Genomic DNA, 12,459 nt, shown 5'->3' on the forward strand with positions numbered 1-12,459 from the left:
AGCTAAAATAAAGCCTATGTCCATTAGCCCAGGATTTGATATATGTCCAGGGCCAGTCAAAAAAGGTATCAGATTGTTGTCAATCAAGGCTTTCATTCATGAATGGAATGAAGAGTTTTTCTGACTCACTTTCCTCTGTATCCCTCATGCCATTTTCCACATGGTTTCAATGAAAACAAATGTGATGCATGAGAACAAAACAGAGAACAGCAAAAACTGATCCTCCCTATCTTCCTGCTACAACCCAAATATTGCAATCAGAAGCATACATCTGGAAAATAAAATGACTGCTCACTAAAAAGTGAAAACTTGAATACCAGTAATTGATAAGTAGGTTTTTGGTTTATAATGCTTTGATCTAAATTATATTAAAGTGGCAGATGTTCAGAGACAGGTTTATACTTGCATTAACTGATTGATTTTAAATATAAACACCTCTTCCCTTGAGCGATTTATTTTCAGGAGAAAAAAGAACCATACCAAACCAAATGCCTTTAAACTTTCTTGTATGGTTAGAGAGATATAATGGACTTAATGGATCTTTCAAAGGCCAACTTTCCAGGCTTTTAAGTAGTCCTATGCACATCAATGTTTTTCACACATTTCTGAAGGGGATAATATAGTCAAACTAGTGAATTTTACTTGAAGCACAATATACCTTAGAGCAGGAGTCTCCAAATTTGGCAACTTTAAGACTTGTGGACTTTAACCTGTAGGAAGTTAGCACTCACACCTCTCCTAGAAAATTGAAATATCCTAGGAAATATTAAAAAGGCAGAATATTTCCCCTAAAAAGAGTAGAAACTCAAGAGCAGAAACTCACCCCCACCTTTGTTAATGGGTGGGCCATTAAGGCCTGGGCCAGAATACTTTACATCAGGGGTCCCCAACCACTGGTCCCCGGACCGGTACCGGTCCGTGGATCATTTTTTACCGGGCCGCAAAGCTTGGGCGCCGCCATCTTGTTTCGACAGCGCTTCCGGGTTTTCGGTTGGAAAGCAGCGTTTGGGTGCTCGCGCCTTAGTTTCGCTGGCGGGGGCGGCTTCAGGCGAAGAGCCGTCCCGATGGCGGTGGAGTCTCACGTTACTCAGGTACCGGTCCGTGGAAGAATAAATAATCGTGAAACCGGTCCCTGGTTCAAAAAAGGTTGGGGGCCACTGCTTTACATAACCTATAGCAATTGCCAAAAGCCCTTTTCAGTGCACCTTCATCCAGCAAGGCTCAACCAAGCCTGGAACTCAGGACAGCCTACAGAGTTGCCTCTGCATGGCCCCATGGGAGTCTGACAACCAATTAGAATACAAGCTTCAATTCAAATCCCAACAAAGGCTTTTATAAAACTCAGGCACTCTCAGCATATCACTCCTTTTCTTGGTCTCTTCCTTCACCTTGAAGCATGTGATCATCCTTTTCACTTTAGAGCTTCAAGACATGTGGTCCTGTCCACTATTAAACCTTCCAAACATCCTCCATGTTTCCAGTGTCTTTTTCCCCACTTGGAACTGAATCCAGAAGGAGATTTCTTCCAACAAAGCCCTAGAATTCTGGGAGTTGAAGTTCACTAGTCTTAAAAGTTGCCAAGTTTGGGGACCCCTGCCTTAGAGTAACAATCCCACTCTCCAAAAACCCTAAGGTTTTACAAAAAGAAATGTTATCTTTATTTGAATACAGCATCAAACCTTTAAGAAACATATTTTCCATAAAAATTGCAAAGAGCTGCTTCGCACAGAAATTCTCAAAGAAAAAGGAATAGGAAAAAAGTAGAGAATTTGATAAGGTGCCCCTACTCCAGTTTGCTGTATTTCAAAGAATTCAGGCACCATTCTATTTATCTTATATTTTTTTTCCTATTATCTTCCCATCAAGTAGCTTTCCTTTTCTAGTTTCAAAATCTCTGAAAAGCCTGAATTTTTATCATTAAAATGAAAAGATAGAATTATGCAGAATAGTCCGATCTCCAAACATTTTATACATTTCAGAAACTTTATGAGGCATTGTCCACATACTTTTCACAGCTGTTATGAGCAGTTTGTCTGAGTCAGCAACTTTACATATTTGAGGCCTCAAAGTACTGCAATTGCCATGTTCTACTGATGTTGTGACATTTTCAGGTTTGTGGGGTAAAATCACACAGGATTTGGGGAGGACCATTTTTAAAATGGACCTTAAATTTACAGAACTATTTAAAAATTGGGCTAAAACGGTTATTTGGGGTCATAAGTTAGCATAATCATAGCCAGATTGCCTGTAACCTATCCCCCTATTTTACTGCAATGAAGCCAGAATTTCTAATTGAGCAACAAATCGAATAGATATAGAAATATAGGAATAAATAGAAGATGGAAGGGACCTTGGATGTCTTCTAGCCCCCCCTCCACAGCAGGAGAACCTATACCATTTCAGACAAGTGACTGTCTCTTCTTAAAAACCTCCAGTGATGGAGCGCCCACAATTTCTGAAGGCAAGCTGTTCCATTGATTAATTTTCCCCACTGTTAGGAAGTTTCTCCTTAATTCCAGATTGCTTCTCTCTTTGATTAGTTTCCAACCATTGTTTCTTGTCCTGCCCTCTGATGCTTTGGTGCCCAATATCACATCAATCAAATACAATTTCCCCCTAAAATGGGTACTGGGAATTGTTACCGGATGTTTCATGCAATCCAATGTCACATAAGACATTTTACATTTCAAGGCTGTCAGCCTGATCCATACCTCAATATAGAACTTTGCAGCATGCATACGTTCAAGCTGCAGCTCTTTGCCAATTCCCATTTCATCCCACAAATCTAGTAGTTTTCCTATTGCTTGATTCACACTATTAAGCAGGGAAGAAGCCAAAACTTCACTGAAAAAGAGAAGAGTTATTTTAATGCCACAATGACGATGTAAGCATTGTCATTCTCAAAAGCGCTTCATCAAAAGGCAACTGGACTTTGTTTTTCCTTGAAGACATTTTACTTCTCATCCAAGAAGCTTCAGTTCGGTTCCCTTCTTCAGAATTCTCATTGGCATCACATTAGTATTAATATTGCATTCAGATGTAGAGGCCTGACAGTATACATGTAATCCCACTTTTTCTAAAAAATATATAACATGCCTCGACTTCTGGTTCTTGTTGTTCCTTGTAGTTTTGATTTCTGATAAGTGCTTGGACATGTTTTCCTGGCAAGGCTTTTTGTACTGTTTGCCACTGCCTCCTCATAAGGGCTGAGAGAAATTAGTGTAGCTCAAATGCCTAAGGTGGAACTGGAACTTACTATACCAAACTGGCTGTCCAAAATTTCTGTTACTATATTTATTGTACTTTTGTACTTCTAATAAAAAGAGGTTTAAAAGGATACAAGTCCTTCAGTGATTGAAAAGGCTAGAAATTTAATTGAAGGCAAAAATAAATACAAAAAGTTCCAGATTCCCTCCACTATAAATCTCAGTGGAAAACACAGTATGCTCAGTAACAAAAGATAAATTACGTACAATAATACTTTTAAGTGTTCAGAACCCCCTTTCCCCCTTGTTTTGAAACGAAGAGGCAAAATAAGCCAATGTTATGGTCCTCATAATATGCAAGGAGAGATGGACAGGGAAACCCCAGGACATCTTTCCCAAAGCAACCTGATGACTTTAAGTAGCTTAAAATTGATATATCAGGAGAAAGACATCCTGGAATCTGGTTTGACTCCTGGGACTTCGTGGACACACAGTTTTTGTTTTGGCAGCCAAATATAAGGGGTTAACCACTGCCTCCATTTTAAAAAAAATATCCTGTTCATCATTTTTCCCTTTTTTTCTAAATTTCTTGGTCTTTTGGTGTGAATTGCAACCAAGCCCAGTCAATACTGTTTGTTTATGTTTTAGCGGCCAAATATGAGTGGTTAACCACTGCCTCCTTTTTAAAAATAAATAAATCTCTGTCCATTTTTCCCCCTTTTTCTAAATTTCCTGGTCTTTCGGTGTGAATTGCAACCAAGCCCAGTCAATGCAAAGCTTTATTGCTTAGCTGTCAAAATATGTCAAACCCTATTGAGACATATCGAGCTTCCCTTAGACCTTCCGTTGCTTCCGAGGCTGCTTTTTACGAGGGGGAGCGGCAACAAAGGGGTTCCCCCCACTCACTTCCAAAGGAGCCGAGAAGTCCGGCTAGCTAGCCGCTCAGCGCTCCGGAGGCAGACCTCGTTCCCTTCCCACCACGACACAACCTGGCTTCAGAAAAGTCCCTCATCCTCTTACCTTTCCCGCAAACGTTTGGCCATGTAGAGCCTTAGAGACGGCCGTTGTTGCCGCCGCTATTCCCACTGCAAGGAAAATCCGAACGGAAGGAATTCCAAAACAATGACCCAAACGAACCGCCGCCCCCGCCAAAATTCAAACTCGAAGGAAAAGTGTGGTCGAACGTCAGGCTGGGTCGGGACGCCCTATGATTGGCCCATCGCATTGGCGCGTTGTTTCCGGCGCTGCCGAAACAGCCAATCCACGGGAAGAGAAGAAAATGAGGGGTGGAGCCCGCTCGCCTTTAAAATAAACTTCCACCTTCGGCGTTTCGCGTGAGATGATTGGTTGGCCGGTTAGAAACGAGGACAATTTTATTTAAAAAAAAAGCCAGAGGAGAAAGGAAGGTCTGTAGTTAAAGTAGGGCTGATGGGGAACTTGAGGGGAGCTTATAGAAGAACGAACGGAGTTCATATTATCTTCATTCCGCTGTGGATGGAATAACGGCGATCTCTGAAGACAGACCCGGGAAGGCTGCTTTGGAAATCAATCCCCATTGACTCCCATGGAACTTGCTCGCTAGTTAAATGAGTTTAGCGTCATTGAGATTTTACAGCCCTAGATGGGTTTCCTCGAAGATGGATCCTGTTTTGTCCAGAATCGCTCTTATAGCAGTTATGAATACAAAATCCCATTGCATGTAGGATTAACTGATCGTAATTTGTTAATGTGTTCCGGCGTGGTGTTAAACAGACTCGGTGGAGACTAAATGAAATTTGTAGGATTATATGGGGCTTAATTTGTAAACAAAACAATAAAAAAATCATGGGCCAATTAAATAAAAAACATAGCAGAGAAAAACCACACAGTCAACTAGAGTTAGTCTTTTCTTTAGCATAACCTCCAGCTTCCCTAGTTTCCTAGAGAGCTACAGTATATGAGACCTGCATAATATGCGTGCATGGTATCGATTAAACCTATTTATTTAAGCATAAATTACTGGTAGCCGCTTGTTGCTCACTCTCACGTTATCTCAGAAGTTGAATGCACGGAACTTGCTCACTCTTGGGTAATAGGGCCCAATATTTGGCAAGTCCTAAGCAGAATGGATCATTCACAGTAAATCATTATTCCAGCGCAATCGATTTCCTCGGAAACGTGACCCTAGTGCTGGCTGGGGTTTCTTATTCCAATAAAGATAATATTTTTGCGAGGCAGCCCCATCCAACCTTGGCATCGATGGGAAACTCTTCATTGGCTTTTAGGGCTGGGAGGAAAAGCAGGAAGTAACATGGAGGGAAGGACCATATTTTGTAGAGGGGGGTCTTGGCAAAAATATGGCGGACAGCAACTATGGAATAAAACAGGAGGCACTAATGTTTCCAACGTCCATTTTCCTCATGAAATCTGCTCCCTATATTAGCGAAGAAATTGGGTGGTAAAACATGATAAAATAGCTAATGATAGTATGGATATCAACTTGCTCCCCCGTTTGAGAGGAATAGAGTGTGCCGGATAGTGGTGTCAAGCGCAGCTGGAAAGGCGGGGGAATTTCAGATCCGCTGCGCTATGAAGTCGGGTAAAACATGGAGTTTTGTGCAGTTATTGAGCCTGATCCTAATGAAAGCGACTTTCGGGTCTGTCCATATAAACGTGGATCTCTCACGCCCTACAGGCGAGTTGAGGCATTTTTGGAAGAGCACGGGATATTGGTAAGAAATGACGGGTTGCTTATGCAGTGAAGTCATGCGGTTTGCAGTTTGAAAAAAGCAAATTGAAGACATTGTTTATATATTTGCAGTTAACTTCGCAAAGTCAAGGTTTTCACTCTTCTCCTTTTTTATAGTGCAAAAGTAAGGTAAAGCAAAGACAATCAAAATACACATTCCTCCGATACATACCTCTGATTTTTCAAGATTGGTTTGTGATATGTAATTTTTATGCAAATGCCTTCATTATTTGTAAATACAATCCATTCAAAGTGAGAGTTAGTACAATTCCCTTTAGCCCTGAGGTTAGGTTGCAATTCTAAATACACTATAGCACAACGTAACACACAATAGAGCAACAATTATTTCTTTAAGAAAGCATAATGCATTGTGGAAAAATGAGCTAGGGATTCAGAAATCTCTTCCTGGAAATCTCACACCATGAACCCATAGGGAAGCAATGATCTAATGCAGCCCTCCCTCTTTTTGCAATATGTAAATAATATATCCTTAAGAAAGGTGGGTGGTTCAAAAACATGAAAAATAAAAAATTTGGCTTACCTAATGGTAGCCGAAAACATAAGCAGAGGGTGAAAGGTTGGAGGTTTATAACCCCTACTTCAGAATCCTTGGGGACTATCCACCATAGCTCTCTTCAGCCTTGGGGTGCAATTTGGTAGGTTAATGCTGACACTACCTGCTTTCTAAGGAGATGCACTTATCTGTTTTTTTCTCCTTCCCCAATCATAGTGAGTGCATTTGTAATGATATATGGAAATGATCTTATGAGATAGGCAGGAGGGAGAGCTGGAGACTAGATCATCGGCTTGTAAAAGAGATCTTGGCCCACAGAACAGGGGTGGGAAATAACGACTCGTGGATTTGGCTCAGGAATTCAGGGAGTTGAAAGTCATGGTTCCAGACCCCTGCCATAGAAGGAGGGAGAGCAGAGGGGAACGTTTCAAAGGTGCCCTTCCATAGTTTTCTAAAGGCAGAGATAAATAATTTCAGACTTGCAGGATTCTGATCATGTAAACTTACAAGAAAAATAGAGCTAGTATTGCTGTTTGTGCTTGTGGGAACTACCTAATAGGCCTAACGGCATAAGGGGAGAGTCCCATAGTCTTTTCATGCTACTGACAAATAAAAGGGGAAACAAAACGAGAAGGGAAATTCTATAGCTCCATCTTCTGCCTCTGTACAGTTTAGGGCACCTGTCTAGAGCAAGCTTTTTAAACTGGCTTTCTGCAGCACTGTAGGGTTCCGGAAGAAGTCACATAGGGGTTTCATAAGAGATCATTGGGGGGGGGGGGGGGGGATAAACATTTATTAACCTTCACCTGCTGTGCAATGCTGGATCACAGTGTGATTATTTTTATTTACTGCAATTCAGCTGCCCACCTGCCACTTTGCTGTTGGTGTCAGCGTTGCAAAAATGTGAATTGTGTAGGTTAGAGGTGAACTGCATTGTGATATAAAAAGGTTGAAAAAGGCTGGCCTAGGAAAATCATTACCTTTTGTATGGAGAGATGGACCTATCTCACTGAAGAATAAGAAAAGAATGAACAAAATTTAATGAAAATATAAATATATTTTAAAATAGCTACCTGTAAAATATTCATTGGAAAAGTTAATAAAGATGTAGAGCAATTCAAAACACAAAAGCATCTGCAAAAAACTTGCAACAGAAAAACACATTTAGGACGGTATAAATTTCTGAGCAATTCACAAGATTGAACTGCTACTAATCTAAAAGCAATTCAGATGCAAAAAAACTACCAGTTTGTACAAGAAAAAAAAATCAAAGTGAGCTTGCATTGAGTAACAACCAGAGGAAAATAAACATAAAAACCTTTAACATAAAAATAATTTTATGCATTGTTCCTAACTAAACCTGTTGCCTGCTCTTGCCTACTGAAGGTGAAGTCTTTTGTGTGTGTTTTTGTTTGTTCTTTATCCTAACTTCTTTTAATTTTTCCCCTTTTAATCAAGAGCCTGGAGGGATTCCCGTTCCTAATTCAGCAAAAAAAAAATCCCTTCCCTTTTCTACCTGAGTTTTCCAAACTTCCAATCTCTAAAGTCTGCATTTGTACATGACTTCAGGGTGTCAAATTGTCACTTGTGCAGATGTAGTTTGAAAGGATGTCTATTAGGCATAGAGGTAGTTCTCACTTAAACACTTTTTCAGCGACCACTTGAAATTAGAACACTTTTGAAAAAGACCTATGACCAGTTCTCAAAGCTGCAGTTGTCACAGTATCCTGGGTTTACATGATTACCATTTGAGAATTTCATAACCAGAATTTCATAACCAGATTCCAACAAGCAAAGTCAGTGGGGAAGCTGGCAGAAAGTCGCAAGTCGCTGTTATACGATGTTGCGCTGAACAATCATAGGTGATTTTCTTAACAAGTTGCGTACTTTATTATTTATTTTTATTTTTTATTTAATATTATTTATTATTTACTTTACGGTTATGTTGCTTAGCAGTTGCCAGTCTCAATTGCAGTTGGTAAGTAAGAACTACTTGTGTCTTAAGCTTTACTGGCTGGTAAGAAAACTCGATTTACAAGGCTGTTATATGGATTGCTAAGATATCTGATGTGAGAAATTTTGAACTATCAGAAATGCTACCTATATTAAGTAATATATTTTCCTCATTTTTTTTCAGTCCTCCTCTACCACACAGACGAGCAGATTTGTTTAATCTCAGTAAAGACCAAATAATTAATTTGGCTTATATTTCATCTGTGCCACAAAATGGTATTGAACAAATTCGAATCCATTGGCTGCTGGAACTTATTCAAGCTGAGTAAGTTACATTCTTTACTCTCTCTCTCTCATTTGTAGTTTTTTTATGTTTGTCTAAGCCACCAAAGAGTTTTTCTGAATTAAAGAAAACTTATTAAGAGATGGCTTGGGAACCATTTGTAAGCCATGCTAGTTTGGACAAAAAACTAGCTTTTCAAAATAAGGATTTCTGATAACAGACAATGTTTCTTGAAATATATTTTTGTGGGAATTCCCAGCATGATTCATAAGGGATCATTTAGAATGTTTCAAAGCATAACATCTCAGTTTGCATTGGGTCTGCTTGGTTACTACAAGGGCTACCTAGAAAATGCTTTGGATGATATTTTTGCTTTAAAGGTGATTTTACAGCTGAATAATTAACAGATGTTCTTTGCATGTAAAATATCTTGATTATACAGGGGCATGTATTTTCTTGTGGTTATAATATCAGAAGTTATCCAGAAGATGTCTATGTAGCCTCTCAGAATATACAGCAATAGAAAGGAATGATACTTCTGTTGTTTCTGAGGACTGATATGGCTGCTCTCTGGCCACACCGTGGTTTGGCTTTGATGACATAGCAAGAAATAGTGCAAGCCAGACAGATAAAACATGTTAATTAAGACAGAGTCCATCATTCTTCTGTAACCTACAATTTCCAACCTCAGAAGGTGGGTGAGCAAGGTTTGTATTTGGAGAAATGTGAGTGGTGTGAGATGATTACCAGGAAGGTGCTTAGATATATTCAAACAGAATTCAAAGAGCCCCCTAATGAGGATAGTTTTATTTGGTTTTTTGTATTGAGCAGCACAAGGGAGTTAGACTCAGTGGTCCATGTGACTTCTTTGATTGTATAGGATTCTGTACAGTACTTTGAATTGTGCCTGCTTCAGTGGAAAGTTCAGTTGGAGGAACTTAAATGTGCTCACTAGTATAAGATTATTTGTCTGTATGTCTTTATCTATCTCTGTCTATCTATCTATCTATCTATCTATCTATCTATCTATCTATCTATCTATCTATCTATCTATCAGCCAGATTTGTGAACAACAATTAGTTTTCAGTAGAATTTATATATACTTGCTTCAAGAGGTACTGAAGAACTATGTGGTCTACCCTGTCTTCTGATGGGCTCTGAATCAACAGTTTTCTTAATTAAAAAAACAAAAACAAATTAAGCATTCCATTTTGTGGACCTCACTTGAAGAAGCAGCTGTCTTCCAGTTCAGAGATTTTTCAGACAGTGAATTAAAATTGAAAGACTGTGTGTCAGAATTGCAATTTGGGGTGTGTAGTATTATGAACTCCTGAAGAAACAATAGAAAATATTTCCTTAAATGTATATGATATGCACAGTGTTTTTCAGGAGAGATATCAATTCATCTATTACAGCAGACACGTTCAATTTACTAATCTTTGTTGGCTGTCAGTTGAAGCCTCTTTGAAGATGGAGGATTATTTTTTTTATAAAGCAGTTGAGGATATCTGGACAGAAACTTTCTGATGTGTGATTCAGTGATTTCCCCTTTGTACTATAAAATGATGTAATTGTAAAAGTACACAAAGAGCCTTAGTAAATACTTCGTAATGAATTGTATGAAGGAAGGGAAGAAAATTGAGACCCAATAAATAAAGCACAGTGGACAAAATGTAGGAAGGAGGAACTTTACAACTGTATGGAAAAAGAACTGTAAAGTTTCTTCCAATCAGAGATCAATTTCTACAAAGAGATCCTAAAATTGAAATCATACATTCTGGTTTTTTTCTTTTATTTTAAGTGTTTGAGAATAGCCTACATAGCTCATTATACTGAGAGGCACATTATTGCATAAAGTATTTCAGAGCTATTCCTGGGTTTCAACAGAAATTTTGGAATACTATATATCCTGAAATTGCTGCAGATGTGACTTGGACTTACAAGCTAAGTAGGGTCAGATTTGCTTCATACATGGATGGAAAACCATCAAGATATTTTTGGGCTAGAGACTACGCTGTGAAGGGCTGGAAGCCATGCTGTGTTGCTGCCCAGAAAACCACAAGGATGTGCCATGTAGTCATCAGAAGCTGAGATTGACTGGAACACTGTTTTATAACTGAATAACAGAGTTGGAAGGGACTTTGGAGATCTTCTAGTCCAATCCCCCACTAAGGCAGGAAATCCTACTACACCATTTCAGACAAATTATTGTCCAATCTCTTCTTAAAAACTAAGTGTTGGAGAATCCACATTCTAGAGGCAAGTCATTCCATTGATTAATTGTCCTGTCAAGAAATTTCTCCTTAGTTCTTAGTTGCTTCTCTCCTTGATTAGTTTCCATCCACTACTTCTTGTCTTGCCCTCAGGTGCTTTGGAGAATAGGCTGACTTCCTCTTCTTTGTGGCAGCCCCTTAGATCAGGGCTGTCAAACTCCCAGCTCACGGGCCGGATGCGTCACGTGCTGGCCACACCCACGCCTGGTTTAGCGAAGGGGGAAAAGTCCCGAGTTTTACATTCCTGCCTTAGATAATTGGAACACTGCCATCATGACTTCTCCTAGGTCACCAAAATTAAGTCCAGGTAGTCCTCGACTTACAACCATTTGTTTAGTGACTCTTCAGTGTTATAAAGCACTGGAAAAAGTGACTTATCGTTTTTCACACCACCATCTCCATGATCATGTGATCAAAATTCAGACACTTGGCAATGGACTCCTATTTATGACATTTGCAGTGTCCTGGAGTCATGTGATCAACTTTTGTGACCTTCTGACAAGCAAAGTCAATGGGGAAGAGAGATTCATTTAACAACCTTATTACTAATTTAACAACTGCAAGGTTTCACTTAACTATTGTGGCAAGAAAGGTCATAAAATGGAGAAAAATTCACTTAACCACTTATCTCACTTAACAACATAAATTTTGGGCTCCATTGTGTGTCGTAAATCAAGGACTACCTGTAATTATGGTTTAGAAAAAATACATTTAAGTCTTCTCTGTTATTGGCTAAGTTGCCCTAGATAGCAAGACTGTTTCTATCTACTACAGTGAAAGGTATCAATTTTGTCTTTAATCACAAAATGCTGTGAGCTGTTTCTGGCTGATAGGATACACATTAAAAATAATTGTTTTAGGAGAAGATGATCTGCAGTTTAGCAAGCAAAGTTTGAACCTCCAACATAAGTAAGCGAAGCTATTGCTCTGTGGGGCTTATCCTTTCTGAACATAACTTCTGGTGTTTCTTGCTTTTATCTTAAATTACCATTAAGATAAATCAAGAAATATTTCATTACTGTATTTTATTATCTAACCATTGATAAAAAAAAGGTCCCAAATTTTATAAAATTGTTTATCCTCTTGTTCTCTAATTTCAAATGTCAATCTACTCATTTCAGCACATTCCAATATTTTCTTAATGATTTCCTCCTGCGATGGTATTTTCTCATTTTTCCAGTTTTTAGCAAATAGATAATAAAATACAGTAATGAAATATGTAGATTTTTAGAAAATAATAAATATATAAAGATGTATTTCTTTTTTATTATATCTACAAAATGTTTTTAGGATAGATTTGGGAGGATAATATGAATTGTTATAAAATAAACTAAGTAAATTATGGTTATCTCGTAAAATATGAATGAATAAAACTATAGTCAAATGATTGATTAATAATGATACTAGGGTGTTTAATCTTTGATTGATAATATGAGCTTTTATGTGATGTAACTGTAATTGATGACTACGAAATGGATGCACAAAATAATTTGTAAACCAAC

At 38.6% G+C, this 12,459-nt stretch overlaps 2 protein-coding genes across 4 annotated transcripts in view; one reads left to right on the forward strand and one right to left on the reverse strand.

Moving 5' to 3' along the window:
- The window catches only part of LOC113415442 (protein regulator of cytokinesis 1-like), a 47,033-nt gene extending 42,618 nt beyond the window's left edge, over nucleotides 1-4,415 (reverse strand). Inside the window, exons 1-2 of one of the 2 annotated variants that reach the window (XM_026672850.2) lie at nucleotides 4,227-4,415; nucleotides 2,712-2,844 (exon numbers count right to left, since the gene is read on the reverse strand). In XM_026672850.2, coding sequence (XP_026528635.2) covers nucleotides 2,712-2,844; nucleotides 4,227-4,249 — 156 coding nt within the window. In that variant the 5' untranslated portion in view covers nucleotides 4,250-4,415. The remainder of the gene's footprint in view (nucleotides 1-2,711; nucleotides 2,845-4,226) is intronic. The other variant, XM_026672849.2, reaches the window with a different exon arrangement.
- Nucleotides 4,416-5,734: 1,319 nt separating this feature from the next.
- The window catches only part of IDUA (alpha-L-iduronidase), a 58,658-nt gene continuing 51,933 nt past the window's right edge, over nucleotides 5,735-12,459 (forward strand). The window contains exons 1-2 of one of the 2 annotated variants that reach the window (XM_087957442.1): nucleotides 5,735-5,917; nucleotides 8,586-8,726. In XM_087957442.1, coding sequence (XP_087813568.1) covers nucleotides 8,675-8,726 — 52 coding nt within the window. In that variant the 5' untranslated portion in view covers nucleotides 5,735-5,917; nucleotides 8,586-8,674. The remainder of the gene's footprint in view (nucleotides 5,918-8,585; nucleotides 8,727-12,459) is intronic. The other variant, XM_026672990.2, reaches the window with a different exon arrangement.

The sequence above is a fragment of the Notechis scutatus genome, chromosome 2 (assembly GCF_049901735.1).
Source record: "Notechis scutatus isolate UNSWTSFEM ecotype Mainland chromosome 2, rNotScu1.2, whole genome shotgun sequence".
Classification (NCBI taxonomy): domain Eukaryota; kingdom Metazoa; phylum Chordata; class Lepidosauria; order Squamata; family Elapidae; genus Notechis; species Notechis scutatus.